The 20,417-nt window shown below is 30.6% G+C and overlaps 1 protein-coding gene and 1 long non-coding RNA gene across 2 annotated transcripts; one reads left to right on the top strand and one right to left on the bottom strand.

Moving 5' to 3' along the window:
• Positions 1–500: 500 nt before the first annotated feature.
• Positions 501–17,454, bottom strand: LOC107363334 (uncharacterized). Its single transcript, XM_015930548.3, has 7 exons — positions 17,150–17,454; positions 2,470–2,533; positions 2,303–2,388; positions 1,159–1,257; positions 1,037–1,096; positions 916–972; positions 501–770 (listed from the first exon to the last, which is right to left on the bottom strand). The coding sequence occupies exons 1-7, from the start codon at positions 17,219–17,221 to the stop codon at positions 522–524; spliced, it is 687 nt and encodes a 228-aa protein (XP_015786034.1). The 5' UTR covers positions 17,222–17,454; the 3' UTR covers positions 501–521.
• On the top strand, positions 10,123–11,894 carry LOC107363335 (uncharacterized). Its single transcript, XR_001568863.3, has 2 exons — positions 10,123–10,442; positions 10,705–11,894. It is a non-coding gene; the product is annotated as an uncharacterized LOC107363335 (long non-coding RNA).
• Positions 17,455–20,417: the final 2,963 nt, after the last annotated feature.

Below are 20,417 nucleotides of genomic sequence, written 5' to 3'. Positions count from 1 at the left end.
TATTTTCTGTTGGAGTTAAAGCTGCATAAAACGCTTACTATATTTAGTTAATCAAAAGCAACTAAATATTGGGCTAAGACCTAGCAATGGAAACTCATTTTGAATTATTGGAAATTTTAAATTCTAGGATTTCGGTTAAAATATGAAATAGACTTTGATTGAACCAAAATATCGGCGTTTTTCAATGATAAAAAAGTGATAAGTGTGATTAATCCATTTTAACCCTGAATTTTTGTATCCTTGAAATTTTTATCATCTCATGACTATTTGATAATCATCTAAAACTATCTCATTTTATGTAACTTGATGTGCCAATTCAATATCGTTTTGAAAAAGTTATGGATTTACGATTCAGAATGATCCAAAGATAATCTAAATTAACGAGATAAACAAGTTCAATTGTAAAACCATGATGACAAAGCAAGGAGTAATAGATTTCCAGGAAAACTGCTATTTTGTTACCGTTTTTAACCGGCATTGAATTGATGATTACAAATTAGTGATTGTATAATTTTACATTTTTATTTCAGATATTGAGAGGTTATACATTCACAAGATTCACAGCAATTTGGTTTACATGAAGAGACAGCAAGTATTTCAGAGGACACAAAGGATGCATGGGATGGGTTATTGGAGTGGCCATCGTCATGGTCATCATCATTGTACAATTGATACGAAGTATTAGAGTTCTCCAGACCGATTTTCTCCGTTTGACTCTTGGATGGAGCTTCGATTTTCTCGAGAATCGTAGATATACTCTCCATCCGCCTCTAAAAGCAAATGAAAAAAGACCATTTCTAAACAAAAAAGTGTTTCCAAAAAGCCAAAGACAGAAAAATTTCTCATTTTCTGTTTTCTTTCCTCAATTCACCTTAAAACAATCTTTCAAGAATCAAAATAATGATCAAAACATACCTTTGAATCTTTCCTGTATAACTGATATTGAGATGTAACAACAAATATTGAGTAAATCTGTAAATCAACAAATCAGTTAGTTAAACAAATTGCATTGGAATTATCATTGCGATTGACTTACATTTAAAAGGCACGTACAAATTGAAAGTAGAGCGAAAAATACAAAATATGAATCAATTTCCTGCAATAAAAATGGAAAGCAAATTAGGAAAAGCAAGTTTAATGCAAATGAATGGCACTTACAAGATCTCCGTCTAACAATGAAAATATCGTGAAAATAAAGTCCAATGCTGTAGCAATTATGATTGCAATTAACCAAGGAGCCAACAACGCTTTACTTTCCTATGGAGGGACAAATCAGTTTTTCAATTAAACATGAAATACATTTACATGTTACCATTTGTTGTCATTTTAAATGTTTGCAAATGATTTACGACTTTTCATTAAATTTTCACATTTTATTAAAATGCCAATCAATGTGAAAGTCATTTGCAGTTACCATTCATTTTGATTGTTATGATATCACTTAGTTTGATTAAATTGTCTTCAAATATTAGCTTAATAAATGACAATTGTTATTAGAGGAGGAAATGAATGAAAATGAATTTCCTAGTTAATTGTGCAACTAAATAGTCTTTTACATCTTAAGGCTGATTCAATCATTATTCATTATTCATATCAACATGAATTATTGTTTTCAATTGATTGCTTGTTGTACAATATCAAATTAACACGAAAATTAAATTAACAAAAAACATTACATTTTCATGTTCAATCAACAACACTTGAAGTCACAAATGTCATCAATGATTAACACCAAGCCTTAATGGAAAGCTCATCCATTTAAGTTGTACAATTAAGAGTAAACATAATTTATTAAATTGTTGTTCAATTTTCACTCTAATAGTTGAAATTATTATCGTTAATGTAAATTAGGTAAGATTTTGTGTTTACTTTTGATTGCTTTCATTACCTGAGGTTATATGGAAATGAATTGTGAAGGTTTGAATGATAAAAAGGGAATCCATTGAGAGGAAAAATCAATCAAATTGTAAAATTGACAGTTAAACATCAATATATAGAGACAAATTGTTGGTTTGACAAAATGGTTTTGATTGTGAACTCATTTTTGATCATCATTTCAGCTAAATTAACTTTATATCAACGGTATTAAAAGTAAGTATTGTTGATTAACAATTCAAATGATTTTGAGTAAATACCGAATGTAAGGTTTCCACTGTTAACCTATTTTCAATCATTTACTAAATCACCTTCAATTGGGTTTACTCTGGTTTACCTTAAAGTAATTTGATGATGGACTGGAAATTTGGCAATTTGATTTGGCAAGGAATTGTGATTGTAAATTAATTGAGCTGATTGTACTCACCACGCATAAACCAATTATAAGAAACACTGATGAGACGACACAAAATCCAGATACAAAAATCATAACTACAGTGAATGCCATGAGACCTAATAAGACATAATAAGAGATATTGGTTTCAAGTTTATTTTTGGGTCCATCTAACTTTATTGCGTTTACAGATCACTTACCGGGAGTTTGACTGACGACTTCAAAGTGTAAGGCGCTGATCATGACAATTATTGTGTAAAGTATCTGGAAAAAGTGAGAATAAAATAGAATTAACAATTTATCATATTTTGGGGTGTTTAATGGTAATCATTAAACTCTTGACTCCAATTTCAAGTGATGATCACTTTTCCCTTGTTGATCTTTCTGCTTAATTGATCTAATACTGGCGCTAAAAACATAAGCTTTTAGGGTTTGTTGCTAAAAAGACAAAATATCATATTAATGCACAAATCGACACAAATGAACAAAAACGGGTAAAAATTGTTTCTTTCAAATTAGGACTCTGATAGTTCATGAGAACATAAAAACTGAATCCATTCTTGCGATTTAAAAATTGCTTCGATGAAAATTTTTCGAGCAAATCGAGATACAAATCGAAATTTCGATCGCTTTTTGTACAATTATGGAAGTAGATTTCCATGATACTCATGAAACTGATGTAACTTTTGATAACGAACCAGGAAATGTATTCTTTTTGAGAAATAGAACTTTTCTTTTTCTGTAAAACAGATTAGTTCGATTTTGAGTCAAACCGAACTTTTTCTGTGACCGTAAAAGTTAAAGAGCTGAAACTTAATTTTTGTATAGAAATTGTTGGTCCAGATCATGGATTGAAAAATTTTAACAATTTAACAACAGTTCTCTTGATTTTGGCCCTTGGACTAAAAACTTTTAGCCTCGATATTTCGAGAATGGGATTACCTGGAGTCATCATTCTTTCACCAATTTCTTTCTTCACTAATTAATAATTCAATGCAATCTAATAAATTTCCATTAGCGCATTCAGACTATGATATTTGGGCTGTAAAAGTACGAGCAACAACTTATTCAACAAACTAAACTCATCTCAATGCATATCTTGGCAAATAAACCAATTTTCTGGTTAAGTTTGCAAATGAAACGCAAAGATCACTGCTAAAGACTCGAAAATTTGAGTAAAGAGTTGAGACTTGGTGCGTTTTGTAGGGATATAAAATCTGAATCCATTGGTACTATTAAATACTTCATCCGATGGACAGTTTACTGGAAAATCGAGGTCAAAGTTGAAACTTCGATCGCCTTTTGTGCAATTATGGAAGCTGACTTTTTCATGAAACTCATTTTGCGAATGTAGCTTTTGATGACTAACAAGAAAAAGGTCTCATTTTGAGAAATAACTTTTTCTGTTTCAGTAAAACAGATCAAGTTCAAATTTAAGTTAAACCGACCTCTTTCTGTGACCGTAAGAGTTAGCGAGCAGAAACTTAGTATTTGTGCATGAAAATTGTTGGTTCACATCATGAATTGAATGATTTCAACAAATTAACAACAGTTCTCTTGGTTTTGGCTGGTTAAAGAGCTGAAACTTAATTTTTGTATAGAAATTGTTGGTCCAGATCATGGATTGAAAAATTTTAACAATTTAACAACAGTTCTCTTGATTTTGGCTCTTGGACTAAGAACTTTGAGCCTCGATATTTCGAGGATGGTGGCCCCTACAGTCATCGTTCTTTTATCAAACATTAGATTTTATCATTGATTAAAATACAATATGAATGAATACCAAATAATGTTCGAGCTAATTTAATTAATGACGAATGTCCTTCTCACTCATAAGATTTGTGTTTAGTAACCATTCAACTTCATAAATCAAGTCTCAAATCTGACAGCATAAGTAATACAATTCTATAACGCATTTTGGAGGATCTTGAATGATTTAATATTTTAGTATATTGTAGCCCATAATAAAATCTAATGTTTGGTGTAACAATGGTGCTTGTAGGTGATACCATTCCCAAATTACTGAGGCTCAAAGTTTTTAGTCCAAGGGCCAAAACCAAGAGAACTGTTGTTAATTTGTTGAAATCATTCAATTCATGATGTGAACCAACAATTTTCATGCACAAATACTAAGTTTCTGCTCGCTAACTCTTACGGTCACAGAAAGAGGTCGGTTTAACTTAAATTTGAACTTGATCTGTTTTACTGAAACAGAAAAAGTTATTTCTCAAAATGAGACCTTTTTCTTGTTAGTCATCAAAAGCTACATTCGCAAAATGAGTTTCATGAAAAAGTCAGCTTCCATAATTGCACAAAAGGCGATCGAAGTTTCAACTTTGACCTCGATTTTCCAGTAAACTGTCCATCGGATGAAGTATTTAATAGTACCAATGGATTCAGATTTTATATCCCTACAAAACGCACCAAGTCTCAACTCTTTACTCAAATTTTCGAGTCTTTAGCAGTGATCTTTGCGTTTCATTTGCAAACTTAACCAGAAAATTGGTTTATTTGCCAAGATATGCATTGAGATGAGTTTAGTTTGTTGAATAAGTTGTTGCTCGTACTTTTACAGCCCAAATATCATAGTCTGAATGCGCTAATGGAAATTTATTAGATTGCATTGAATTATTAATTAGTGAAGAAAGAAATTGGTGAAAGAATGATGACTCCAGGTAATCCCATTCTCGAAATATCGAGGCTAAAAGTTTTTAGTCCAAGGGCCAAAATCAAGAGAACTGTTGTTAAATTGTTAAAATTTTTCAATCCATGATCTGGACCAACAATTTCTATACAAAAATTAAGTTTCAGCTCTTTAACTTTTACGGTCACAGAAAAAGTTCGGTTTGACTCAAAATCGAACTAATCTGTTTTACAGAAAAAGAAAAGTTCTATTTCTCAAAAAGAATACATTTCCTGGTTCGTTATCAAAAGTTACATCAGTTCCATGAGTATCATGGAAAAATCTACTTCCATAATTGTACAAAAAGCTTCGCAAGTTTCAACTTCGAACCTGATTTTCTCGAGAACTGTAGATCGGAGGAATTTCAAAATCGCACTAATGGCCTCAGTTTTAGTGTCCTGACAAACCAACAGAATCTAGACTCGCAAGAAATTCATTTTTGCCCGTTTTAACCCATTTGTTTTTCAGTGTTTGTGTCAATTTGTGCATAAATATGACAATTGTGTGAATTGTGTCTTATTATTAGTAACAACAGCTTTTCCAAGTCTGTGTAAGTTGTTGGCTTCTCTGTGCTCTTGCATTTAATTGTTGATGTTAAGATTTAAATTACAATAGAAAAGTAAAAAAGTAATAAACTAATTGGGTGAATATTTTACCACTTTAATCTAATTAATGAAGCAATTAAAATCTGAACAAGTGTTCAGCTACTGCCTTTACCCATTTTCATGTGAAAGTGAAATAAAAGCAATGGATTTATGTGTATTTCAGTATTAATTGTGTTCACTGACTCAAAGAATCCAATTGATCAACTTTAATAATCTATTATCGTGCATATTAACCTTTATATGATTGTAATATATCCATTTTAAGGTGTAACGTGATTACAGTTATGTGTTTTTATGGACAATTATTACATTGTTACAAACTGTTGAACAGTCCATCTTGCTAGGCCTTTATGATCAGTACAATCAGAGGAGTAATTGCTAAATATATTAGCCTGTGTTGGATCACTGACAATCAAGTTGAGCCTTGGATTGAAAACAGAATCAATAAACTTCAATCAACACTGAGAAGGAACATCATGGAAGATAAAAGCAGAATGTAAAAATGTTTCTTATTCCCAATATCAGGCAATATTTAATGCTTACACTCGTAAAAAAAGGAAACAGAAGACCAGACAATTTGTTAAATGCTGGACAAAGTAAACAAAATTAAATTAAATCAATAGAAACCTGATAAGCTATATCATGAGCATCATTAACCGGAGAAAGTCAAAGTGATCGGATTGATCTATTGGGACTCAAGATTAGGCCATTTAAGCCATTAGAAGCCAGTAACCTGTTCAATAGTTCAGGTGTCTAATCATGATTGGTGATGATGAGCAAATATGAAAAGCCAGTAGTGACCATTCCTTCAACTATTTACCCTTTTCCTGGTCTTGTTTACATTTTGGAATCTGTCTGAGCCTTTTCCTCTCATCTTTCCCTAAATTTGTAAAGTGGACTCAATTTTTTGTTGAATCTCCTAAATAATGTAAAGACACAGAAGAGCAATCAATATACTGAAAACAAAAGAGTTTTCATGCTGAGCAAATGTCCAACATCTCTCGGTGAATCCTGAAGTAGATGAGCTCACAATTTTCATCTTTCCTCTCCAAATGGCTGGATATTTATCATGACAAGTCATGAAAACGTGTCTGTTGGGAGTTCATATTTGATCTTCATTTATAAGTGATATCAACAGTCTCATTACTATTTGCCTCTTCGCATGTCAATCACATTGCAAATTATATTCACCGATTCCATGGTGGACACCTTCAACTAATCAATGACAATCAATGAAGCTCGACTTATCACCAATTCATTATTTACCTTCACCCTGCATATTCAACCAACATTATCTTTAAGATTGAATTTTGACTTGGCAAAGACTTTTGCCCTTTTCGAGTTTGATCAAATCTAATTAATCTCTTTGCATCACTTAAAATTAATCAACAATTGGATTAAACGATTGTCAGAATAACCTTTGAATCTTACATTTACAGTAAACTCAATTAGCCGTTAATTTTTCAAATTTTGCAGCTTTGCTTCAGAAAATATTTTAAGTTTACCTTCTAGCAATTAACCTTTTTTGATCAACGTTTTAATTGATTATTTTTTGTTACCTTTTTTCAGTTTACAAGTTCAACAATTATCCTCTCATGGATCCTATTAACCTTTGTAAAAGCTAATAGTTATAACCTGATAAACAAGAATCAACTTAACAAGATGATGAATTTTTCAGTGAAAACTCATAAATTCCCAGGTGAACAATGTTGAACCTCGATGATGATGATAATCGTTTCAATTCTTGTTTTTAATGAAAATACAAAATCTCTCGATTGGTTACCTGGTTAACAGCTTAGTTGAGAATCGAAAAGTAAATGTAATTTCAAACCTTATAAGCTGATGAATGACGGCAAATCTAATGTGAACGGCAACATTGATGCCAGACTAACAGTAACATTGATCACCAAATAGGTTTAAATATTATCATTCATTCAAACCAAATCTCCGGTGGATTGTCAAAAGGTATGTTTTGCTGTTGTTGAGTTAAGCTTATTTTGCTTTTCCTTTATAATAAATGTTATTCTCGGCTTATTTAATCATATCTTGTTGCCATGATTTAACAGAATATCAAAAACTTTACGATTCTCCCAGCATCACACAATTCCCTGATCAATCTGGTGCAAATTTTGAAACAGTCCTAATAGTCAGATTGATATGGCCAACTTGGATGATTCAATTGTTGTAAATAAGATAATCAATCAATGGAAAAAAGATGCAAAGAAATCAATTCACTGCAACTGAAGATACAAGGAATGGGAAGGAATCCAAGTTGAACATGAAAATATGATCGGAAGTTTACTCCAAAAAGCTTGTCAATATTTTTCACCATTCCTTTCATGGTTATTGTCATGCAACAATTTGGTCTCTAACCTTTGAAATATTATAATATTAACCGCTAAATGGTCTGATGCACTACTTAGGAATCCGCCTTCAATGAGAAGCAAAGACTAATTGTTTATGCTTAACTGGAAATCAATTGGAAGACTCAATCAATAGCTGATGTCGAGTCAATGATCAAAGATTCATCTGAGTTGAGATCAGACCAGAACCAGGAAAACAACTCATTTTGGGTTGAATTTTACAAGAAAGAGACGAATGTTAAAAATGTGAAAAATCTCAATCGATATGTTGATCCAACACTTAGATGCTTTGAATATTGTATTCAAAGGATTGAACATGAACTGACAAATAATTGCTGTTATCTAATATCAAGCATCAGGATGCTCAATATTATTTACATTCTGGTTACATTCCATTATTTTTAATCATTAATGTTTATCATTATAATGGCAGTAATAATATTGTTAATAATACATGTATAATGGTCTAACATTAATTCCTGACAATGCTGGACAATTGCTATTTTTCATTATCTTTTCTGTAAACACTAACCTCAATTGTTTACCCAATTCAAGTCCAAATCAAGCAAAGGATACTTCAAGTGATATTTATAAAACACAGGAAAACAGTGAAAAAATAAAAATCTATATAAAATGCCATGTAAACAGAGCATCAGAATAAAAAAAGACTCAGTTTATCGACTCAATTTGCCTTTTATAATAAACCTAAATTAAAATGGACCCAAATAGGTAATTTATTTTCATTTTGGGTTAACATTTACAAATCATCTTTTTTGTAACTACAATTTGTTGAGCTTAATATCTTTTCACCTTTGTCTACCTAAATCAAATTGCATATAATAACTGTTATTATCCAAATATTATCAATGAAAGTCAATTGATACAACACTTGAGCCTAAGCCATTGACAATAGGTAAATAGACTGCTAATGGGATTGCAAGATTAATAAGTTACAAGTTGATTGGGTTGAGGTTAATTATGGATAAATTGTTACCCTTGACATTAGTGTTTTGTTGATTTACAGTTATTATCATTGTCCTCATCATTAGCTTATAATATCAAATTTCCGCTCTTCTCTCAACATCATTTTGACCCTTCTAATGGATTCATTAGCTGGTAATTTGAGCATTTCAATGTTAGGAACAATTGACGATTAAATTGGTTATTGTCAGTGTAACTTTAAACTTGATTGTAAAATGTAACAATTTAATAAAAGGTAATATTCAACTTTGCTTAAATCTTCAGACTTGCATCGATATATTTACAATCAAATCAGATTTCCATCCCTAATGGTTAGACATTGGGAAAAGGTTGAATTACAATGAAACCTTTTCATACAATTTTTAGGTTTTAATTGCAATCAAATAATCTTATTTGTATCAATTTTCAATCGCTTTTTGTCAATGTTTGTCACTTTGTCGATGATTATGATTAATTATGCTTGGTTTGGATGATTAATCATCGAGGGAAGCAAAGATTATTATTCATTGAATATGAAAAGACAATTTATTTTGATATTATTCACGGATTGATGCTTTTTGTTTATCGTTCAATCAGGCTTAAGCTTTGATGAAAAAGATCAAGAATTAAAACTAATAATTAATCAAATTAGTAACAATCTTTACCACTAACTTTATCCCTTAATCATGTTAATCATTAACGTGACAAATAATTTTATTAACCAGTAACAAGCAAAATTAAATGTGAATCCAGTGGTAGATACAAAATGTGCAAGTGTGAGATCCTTTACCATCCAAATGTGTATATTGATTGGCATGATATTAACATTCGTCAGGACAATTACTCTCATTAAGAGGCAAGATAATTAATCAGTGAAACATGAATTTCAAGATAATTATAGTCTATTCAAATCAGGATGAATATTATTTGCAATAATTCAATTTAAAATGAAAAGCAAGAAACAAAATGCTTTTTGTTTGAATAATTTGACAAATAATTCCCATCAGGATCAAATCTCTATTACATGTAATTTGCTATCAAATAGCAGTTTCATTCTTAACCTGGACAGACTGATTATCAAAATTAATTTGCTTTAAAATTTTAATACAATTTCAATCACAAAATATAATTTTAATTGACTCTTGTAATTGTACACCGATGAATCAGCGTATCGACTCTTGTATCTATTGATACAGATAGATACAGTATAAGATATCTTGGCAGACATTTTTGTTTTTGTTTTAGCGAATTAATTTACTTCATGTTTACAGATTGCTTTTTTTATGTTTTATTGATTAATTGTGATGGTGAAACAAACTGAAAGGTAAAAAACGTTAATTGATTATTCATGGAACCTGCTGAATTTGTTGTCATCATGATAGTGAAAGTAAAAAATATAACCCTCATTTCAATTAGAGAAAAGTGATTTACTCTTGAAATTTGAGGTTTGACTTCAATAACTGATCTCTTTTGATATCGTCTGACATAGTGTTTATTCATTATTCATCTATATGTCGGATTAATCGTGATTCCAACAATCAGTTACACTATTTATTAACATCGTAAGTCTTACAATTTGGATGTACCTTGTTAAACATTTCTATCTGATTGACTGTTTGGATTTTAATGTTTCATCTTAACTCTTTACAAAATAACTTTATATATATTCAATTAACATAATTCCGAGTGTAGTTAATTTATTTTTACCTTCACTTTGCTTTTGATTAGCTCATTAAGACTAATTATACCATTCCAGTGTTCAATGCTGAATCCAATATATAGCTAATTTAATCTCATTTCAACAACCTTTCAATCTCTCAACAGAGTCAAGGAAAACAATTCAATGGACACCAATAATTATGGTTTCTTTGGTTGATTCCGTAAACCTGAGGACATAAAGATTAACCAAAGGAATTTACCAATTCACACAATCATGGATAACATTCAAATGGTAGCAAGTTTCATTACCAACGGATCACTAATCAAGCTTTACTGACAATTAGATGGTAAAGATTGATCATGGATAAAGCCTGCTATAAAAATTGTTGAAACAATTGTTGAAAACTGGGATTAAACCAATACTACATACTAAACATGGATTTTACCCTTGAAACTGTTTGTTAACAAACTGAACATTTAACAATTGAGTAAACCTTAAATTTCCAACAATTAACTATGAACTTAAGAACTGGAAATTGTAACAATTTGCCTGCTATTTCAAGCTTTTATAAAATTATTTTAAGATTATGAAAAGACAAAGACGGTTCATCATAATGATGATCATCATCATTATTATCACTACATTTTCATCTTCATATTTTTCCTCATCTTTTTCACTGTCACCATGAGAGCTGTTTTCACATCTTACTCCAGTTTTGTATTTAAAAATACAGAAGAAGAAAAAAATGTTGCTGTCATCCAAATCATCATCATTATCATCATTTGGAAACCCTTGCTTTATCATTAGCTTAAATTACTCTCCACCAAGATAATGTATTATCATCACATCCAGAAATATTTTACAACCAAATCATCAATTCAACTTGAGTCAACCCATATTTTGTGAAAGCCACCATTAATATAATTCAAACTCCCTGATCAGTTTGAATAATCTGAGATTGGAGTCAAAAAACCTTTTCAAATGGCTGGTTAATAAAGCAACAACAAGGAAAAGGGCAAAAGTGATGTTCATCTATTGATTTTACGCATAGAAATTCAATTAATTTTCCGACAAATGAGTCTAGCAAAATTGATTATGGATTAAAGAAAGGCAAAAAGGTAATCAATTTTAATCAATATTAACTTGATTCAATGGGAATAATTCACTCTTTATAATATCGCCAAAAAACATTGATTCATCTAATTGATTAGCTCATGTTTATTAATGCTGTTATCCTTTCAACTTTCATTACTTGGAACCATTTTTGTCCAATTAACCTGTTATTTGTATTATTGAACCTTTTTTTGTTGTTTTTCAACCTTTCAATAAAAATCTCAAACTGATTGTTTAATGAGCTCATTTTGTTTGGCTTGACTAATTAAATCAACTTAACGAACCTTGTTTTGTTTCATTATTAATGTTTTTTTCATCAACATCAAGCAAACACTAGCAATTCAAGTACAATTGCTTGATTAATTTGTTATTAATGTTTTAAGTCTTCAACTTCATCCATGATAATTGTCTATGATTGGCACAATTTATCAATGAACAGGTTGATTGATTGTAGTCAAGTCTTGTTACGATGTGAATCAAAATAAAGGTGAATTGTTGGCTTGAAAGATCATTCAGATAAATCAAACATTTCAACAGAAATTGCTATTTAATGTATGAAAGATTAAATGTTCATTCAGACCATTACACCAAACCATGGAATGATTAACCATCAATTGAATCTGTTAATTGAGCAAAAATTGAATCAGTTTAAAATGACTCCAAGTTTGAGGACAAAAAAGGCATTAAAATATCATTTCAATTGCAACATTTGAAACCTTTAATCCCAATATTCAATTTATATTTACCGATTCATTTTAAAGCTGATTCAATTTAGCAAAAAGTGAAACTTAATCAATTGTAAAACAGTAACTTCGAAATGTTACAATTACTGAAAAACACTTGAAAATCCAATTTACACTTGAAATGGTCAACCTTCCAATCGAGATTAAAGTTTACCGTTTGGATTAAGATTTGTAATTGCAATTGTGTTTACTTTACTTGAATTGGGTTTACAGCAATAACGAAAACAATTACAAGAGTAATCCATAGTAAATGAATTTATCAAGAAACATATCGAGTAAAAAGTTCCACTTTTTCGAAGAGAATCCCATTTTCATCGGTTCTTTTCAGTGAACTTGAACATCGAAGCGAAACAAAGATTTGGTCCGTTTCAGAGGTCAAAATATCGATTCCGAATGACCTGAAAACTCATGAATCTTAAGGTCTGATGACATGCAAAGATCAGTCTCCTCTTCAGATATGAGTTACTTTGAATGATTGCTTCTGTTTTGAACGAATTTCAAAATTTTCTGAAAAATGCCAATAACTTGAGCTCACCTAATATTTGGAAGTCGATTCTGATTCAGATGAAAATGAAAAGGTGAGTTAAATGGGTTTGGTATGTTCCAGATTCACCAATCTTTTAAGCTTCAAAGACATAATCTCTTAAAGTTAAGCGTTTTAACTAAGAAAAGGGTGAAAAATGTTCACTTCATTTAAGCACATGTACATTAGTTGAAAAACCTTTTTTGAGTTGAATATGGAGTTTATTAAATCTGAGCGCGGCAAATCAAATTTAATTTATTGTAATTATTTGTATAATTTGAGGAATACAAATAACAAACGCTGTTATTGGCGTTGTGTAGATAAAAATTGTAATATTACCATGATTACGGAAGACAACAATATCGTAAAGCCACCAAATGATCATCAACACAACGATCACATTGAAAGAATTGAGAAGATGAAAGCTCGAAATGAAATGTTTAATTTGATCGAGACTTCTCCGAACATGTCTATTCAACAAATATTTAATACGGTAAGTCATTTACTTGATTTCCTGTTGACATTTTGATGTTAAATAATTTTTGATTGATCAAACAAACCTTTAGATTCAATACTAATTCAAAAAATGGGAAAATATGAATATTAGTAAAAATGTGTTTAGAGAAAAATTTTGTTGAGTTGTATCTTGAGAATGGGTCGAGGGATTCAAATGATTAATATATCAATAAAAAGTATTTTTTATGCTCTTTGCAACGATATCTGAATGATATTTGTAGCTCATATATTTCTAGTAAAATGATAGTGTCGCTAGGATGACTTTTCCCATTATATAGCCTATGTAAATACATTGACTTTTGACGCCGGCAGAGTTGATGTTTTTTGCTTATTAATTAGTTTACATTTAATTGTTACATATCGTTAGTTAGGTCTCATTAAGACGAAGCTAATGCTGTATGGAAAGAGATCTGAAAACATATGGTTGGTGAGTTAGTCAGGGTTGAATGTTGAAGGTGAAAAAATTAAAAATGCATATTTATTGATGATTATTGTTACTATTATGATTATTTTTCATTCTTATTTTAATTATTCAGGTCAGAACGAAAAGAACATTGAATTTAATTGAAAATAATCAAGATATCTCGATAGCACCAAGATTCTTAAATATGAAATCAAATCTTTATGACAAAAGAAACTCTGTTTATCCAATCATCGACAAAAATAAGTTAGCTATTCCTGTTGATTATCAACAAACTCTTGATAAACAACCTTTTCTAATTCATTACAGTAATGATTTACTTATTTTTAGTTCACCAAATTTTCTTGAAAAATTAGCAAAATCAGATCGGGTATATGTTGACGGAACTTTTACCGCAGTTCCTAAACAATTCAGTCAACTATTCACATTTCATGTATTAATCAATGAAAATATGTTTCCAGTTGTATATGCTTTATTGCCTAACAAAAAAATGCAAACATATTTCAAATTATTATCAATATTAACTTCAGTAGTTAGACAAAAAATAGGCATTATATTTAAACCTGAGCATCTTCATTGTGATTTTGAGATGGCGATAATTAAAGCATTCAGTATTTTTTTCCCTGATATAAGAGTACATGGTTGCTATTTTCATTATTCTCAATGTTTATATAGAAAAATTCAAAATTTAGGATTGAGCAAAGATTACGAAGATAATCAAAATTTCAGAAAAACAATAAAAAGATGTATTGGTTTGCCCCTAGTTTCATTGTCAGATCTAGATACTGCTTGGTTTCTAATTAATGAATTTAATGAACTTAATGATGATAGACTTGACGAGTTTCTTTATTACATTCAATGTACTTGGATGGATCACGATTCTTTGTTCAAAAGAGAGACGTGGAATCATTTTGGTAATTTTGGAACTAGAACGACGAACCATTTGGAAGGATTTCATAATAAATTAAATCATTGCTTCAATCATGGAAGCCCTAACCTCTTCAATTTAATTAACCAACTAAAGTCTCTCGAGTTAGAGAGTAGAATTGATTTAACTCATGTTGTTAATGGTAAAAAGGTTCACAGAAAGAATAATCAATATATTCGTTTAAATCAAAATTATATTAATTACTATAATAAGTATGTAAACGGAGAAATTGATTTACTCTCCTACGTTGATTGTGTATCTAGATTAATTTGAATAAATTTTGAGACAAAAGCTTAAACGCTTAACCTTGAGATTATGTCTTTGCAGCTTAAAAGATTGGTGAGTTTGGACCAAACCAATGGGTTTTACCAAGAAGCTAAGTCATGTTTGGATTAGCAGACAAAGGATGACCAATAACACTGGACTTGTAAGGAATAAGATTAATAGGAAAAACCAGAGCCAATTGGTAATCTTGTTGTTATGGGCTGAAAGAATCTGCGAAACTCAAAACTGATTCATGTTCATCATATATACTGAAACTTGTGTTTGGGCAAAATCCTTGTTCATCTAATTCCTTAGGAAGCCCCGAAACTCAACATGAGGATAAAAAAAAGGCACGAAGATAATTGATTTCTTTGTAATTCAATCTTCTACAAACTTGGGTTATCAACACTCTTTGTTATATCTTAATGTAGTTGCTTTTCATCTTTATCATCATCTGTTCCTTCGTCATCATCTTTTACATCTTCATCAACAAATGACTTTAAAAATGTATTGAAAAGGCAAACATTGGCTTTCAAACAAACACAAAAAAAAGGCTGAGTTTACCAGAAAATTTTTACCCTTTTGTTGGGTTTTTGCTTGTAACATTAACAGTTGACTTGATTCCCAACACGTTTACCATTGATTCAACTTTAATTTACACCTCAAGAAATTAATTGTTTCAACTTCAGGTGAATGAAATAAACTTCAGCCTTTCTGAAAGCATTCATTAAAAAATGAAAGATACTTTGATCTGAGCCTTTGGATAGTCTTGTACTTTACCTAATGGCAAGTGTAAGATTTTAATAATATATTAATCGGATTGGAAAAGGCAATTCAAATTGTAAGGCAACAATCAGTTCTAAGTGTTTACAAGATACAGTCAGTCGATTTTGAATTCAATATTTTATAAACTCTCAAAGTTTATTATTTTAAGCTGAATGGAAACAGAATTAAAATCAAAAATGTAAATGCAAATGACATCTATTTTAGACTGAAAATTGAACAAAAAGATGCTAATATACATGCCTTTGTAAATATTTACTCACATTGTCAGGTAAATAAGATTATTTGAATTGTTTAATGCTTGAGATAAGAAAATGTAATGAAATTGAGAATCAAGAAGTTTTCATCATTATTTAGATTCATCTGAATGGGTTTTCATCGTGACAACAACTGATTTTAACTATTACAGGAATATAGCCAAAGATATTAAGAGATGAAATGGGTTTCCATTTGTACCTGATGCCAAGTGTTTGTCTGGGTTACTTTGAATACAGTTTAACCCAATCTGACTTATTGGACCATTAGACTCTTTGCTTGGTGTCCAATAGATGCTATTATTAAATCACATTATGATGATCAAGAGACAACAATTTAGAGAAATAAAAATATTGGATTCAATTTAACTGACAACTTGGATGTGTTAGGCCTTAAAATGTTATTTGTCTGGTTTGCTACATAATGGTGTTAAATGGTGTTCAATGGTAAAGCTAAAATGAATGATAAATGGATATGAATTTGGTTAAAGCTGGTAAAATGTATTTTGCCCTAAAATCAATTTAGTAAACTACAATTTAGCTGATTCCACAATCAAATATATTTTGTCTCTATTTTATATCACTTACAATGACGTCTGAAATGGTGCAAAACTTGAAACCAGCAATCAGTTAAAGTTTAATGCAAAAGTACAACAAATCGAGAAAAGCTGTTTGTTTCATCTTTTTCAATTTCATTATTAGATGGATTCACAACTCGGCAGTTGATTTGATTATTATGCAAATCACATTGAACATGATTAATTACAATGTCAACTGTTACCAAACACTGAGTTCTGAGTAAACAATCATTTCAAACAGATGACTTAAGATTTTGCTGGGAAATGCATTTAATCAAAGTTAAAATATTAAAACCAGAAAAATTTGGGTTAAAACTGTAAAGTTATGCTTGAGGTTGCAAATTAAGCCTAAGAATCAAGTTTACCTTTTGTAATTTAATTTTTCATGCTTAACGGTTTGTTTGTTTTTAAATTGCTTCCAGTATTAAGTTAATCAATTATTAAAGCAACAACAATCAATTGAGTTACAAGAAACAGTTAACTTACCAAAGTGTAAGAAGCCGTTAAGAAGCTTCCTTTCCTCAGGGAGAAACCACAACATGATTTAACAATTGCCATTGATTGTGATGGGAATTTAACCGATTAACAAATTAGATGGTTTGATTGTCTGTCATTGAACAGTTTAAATGTTTAATTGTTTAATTCATTGGGAAAAGAAGAGTCTTGCAATTGATTTTTGGGTTCAATCTTTTTGGCCTTTTCAAAATCATAATTTAAGGTTAACATTTGTACATTTGAATAACAATTGGCTAATAAGAAATGATAAAGATGTTACTGTACAACTACTCGTAGTGAGGTCTGATAGTTTCATGGCAAGTTCAGGGTGAGAATGAATTTTATCTCAAATGTTGAGTTTGCTCTGTAAATATTTTTCATTTATTATCATTAATATAAGTTTAAGTTTGGACAATTTTTTCGTTGAAAGACTATCATTTGAAATATCAATCTAAATGAAATTTTCAGTCATTTCTAATCAAAATTGTTTCCATTTAGGATTGTTAACTGTCCTTGTTATTGATTTTGATAATTTAAAAAATAAGGTTAATCCAACATAACTGTTTGGGTTGTTTACAGACTGTGTAACAATGTAGGTAAATATGAACATGTTTGGCTATTTTTTTAATGATTGTACTTTTATTTGTGAACCTCAAACAATGAACAGACTACAATTGTAATAATAGGAAAGATCATGTTGAAGGCATTCAAGAAAGGTGGAGTAAGAAATGTTTCATGATGGAATCATTCGGTAATATTTGATAGAAATGTTGATGATAACATGGGAATACTCCACCTTTCTTCAATCATTCAGGTTATCAGCAAGATTCAACTTTTGAACAAGTGAATATAAATAGAAGAAATCTGTTTGGAAAAGTTTATCGACAGTTTATGAGAAGAAATGTTTCAAATTGTTTTCAATCAAAGCTTTTCTGGATTCAATGGTCTTAATGCTTTAAAGCGTCTTCAGTAACATTGTATTATCATTAGATAGACTGCGTGAAAAGGATTGCTCGTCTCATCAAATTGGTTTCAATTCAGAACATGGCAATTTCAAATTTGAAATCATTTTCATTTGAGCGCTGAAAGACAACAAAATGGAAAGAATGGAAAGACATGAAGAAAACAAAAATTCTGTACTAGGTACATTATCTAAAGACTGAATATTTGAGCTGAGAAAATTGAATTTGATGCTTGCCCACAGTCGGATGAACTAATTGATTGTGGAATGAAGTTCATGATTTTTCTGAACACAAGGTGATATTTTGATGTTAAATGATGATATTGATGCGCCACCTTCCAAGATGATTATTAAGAATATCTTAAGAGAAACCACGAGTGTATGATAAACCTTTGTTGCCTCTAAGGCCATCGAAAGACCGCGCAATCCACGAATTGTTTGCTAAAGCATGCTTTTACATTCTTATTGATCCTTGGCTCACTGTTAGCTTGTCTTATTTTACAAATTTGAAACTATCCTTCTCTATAAGGTTGACAAAATCTAATAAATATCTTGTGAGATTGTCTTCTTGTGTCAAAGCTGTTTTCCATAGTTTTCCGTTTATTTTCTGATCGTACGAATGTATTCAAAATATCGAATATCTTATCGAGCTCAGCAGGTAAAATATCATCTGCATCAGGTATATTTTGGAAGCTGCTGAGATAGCATAAGTGGTAAACTTTTCTCGGAATCGAATGAAAATTACCACGGATTCTTTCCCAAAGCGTCCTCTCCATCTTTTCATCAATTGATTGCGAATCAAAATATGCAACTTCAGTCGTGAGTTCATTCCTCTGTTTCATGTGAATGGCGATGCCCGCAATTATGATGAAAATGGCAATGATTATGCTGCAAACAGATCCCAAAACAAAACTCAGTTGCGTTCGATGCTCAATTTCATAAATTAATATGGTCATGTTCTTGGTGAATGATGATAAATCATTTTTAACATTGATGGTTAATGTTTTCTTTCCTTTTCCTCTAAAATATTCTATTATTGAAAAAGAACTTTCTTTTGTAGGCTTGCGAGTTCCTCCCAAAGTGGTTGAATTTGTCATTTCCCAGCAGTAAAAAAATGGAGGTGTTCCTCCATCAATCTTGATATTCAACTGGACGCTTTCATCTCTGGAAAGTTCAACATGGTGTGACCATCAGCAGTCAAATTGTGAATAGGATCTTTACTATGTACGGAGATTTTGAATAAACCAGATTTTTGCGAATTGTTTGTAATTGCTGAAACAAGCACTGAGATGTTGTTGATTTGAGGCTGAGTAAAGTTGTGGATGATGAATTGATCATAACTTTCCTCTTGAGGTGTCTTGGTGCACATCAATAAGTCCGGCAATCGAATCTAATAATCAAAAAGAGATAAAAACAACTCTAATTGAATGAATAGGTAATCCATTCTTACAGAACCGAACATCCACTAATAGTATCCTGCATCCTCGGGTGAAGTAGACTCAAAAATTATAGAATAAAACATTCCACCATGTTGTTACGATGGTGTGATCGTGCCTAGGCCATTTTTTTAATTTGAATCGATATTCATACGACGGCGCTATGGTTCTATAGGAATTTTTTACTGTAAAGGTGATCGGGGTGTCGATTGTAACAGTCTCAGTTGGTTTAGCCAGTTCAACAGAAATATCAGATGTCGTTGATATGGAATCACAATTTTCCATATTGAACCCCTCGATAATGTTTCTTATATAATTTGTCTGATTTATTGAAATACAACCTGATTCTGAATTGTAAGATATTCAATACCAAGAAAACTTCGAGTAATACCAAGATCTTTCATCAAGCACCGAGATTTGAGTTGACTCTTTAGTATTTCAAGCAATTCAATTGACTCACAAAATATTGAAGAATCATCAACATATAGTAAAATATGTAAAAGTTTGCTTGATGGGTTAGTCAAAGTAGAAAGATTCATCATGTTTAACCTTTAAGGTTGAGTTATAATTTTATTTAATAGAAGTAAATGAAGGTAAAGCGTTGGTAATGATGGACAAACTTAAGGATGAGGATTAAACAAACACAAATAAATCCAATAGATATTCAAGTTGAATGGTAGGAATTATTGAGTTGATGATGATGAAGGTAATGTTGAAGATGAAGATGACAATTATTTGAGCAAATAACTGAATTTATAGTAAAATAATTTGAATAATATAAATTCTGTCCGATAGACAATTTTCAATTCAACTTCACTTGGTCAATAAAACTTACTTATATCTTAAATCTTACTTAAATATA

The sequence above is a fragment of the Tetranychus urticae genome, chromosome 3 (genome assembly GCF_039701765.1).
Source record: "Tetranychus urticae isolate SD_2017Ah chromosome 3, NJAU_TeUrti_SD_1.0, whole genome shotgun sequence".
NCBI classification, from domain to species: domain Eukaryota; kingdom Metazoa; phylum Arthropoda; class Arachnida; order Trombidiformes; family Tetranychidae; genus Tetranychus; species Tetranychus urticae.
The sequence above is the reverse complement of the archived record's forward strand: the minus strand, read 5'-3'. Positions and strand labels throughout refer to the sequence as shown.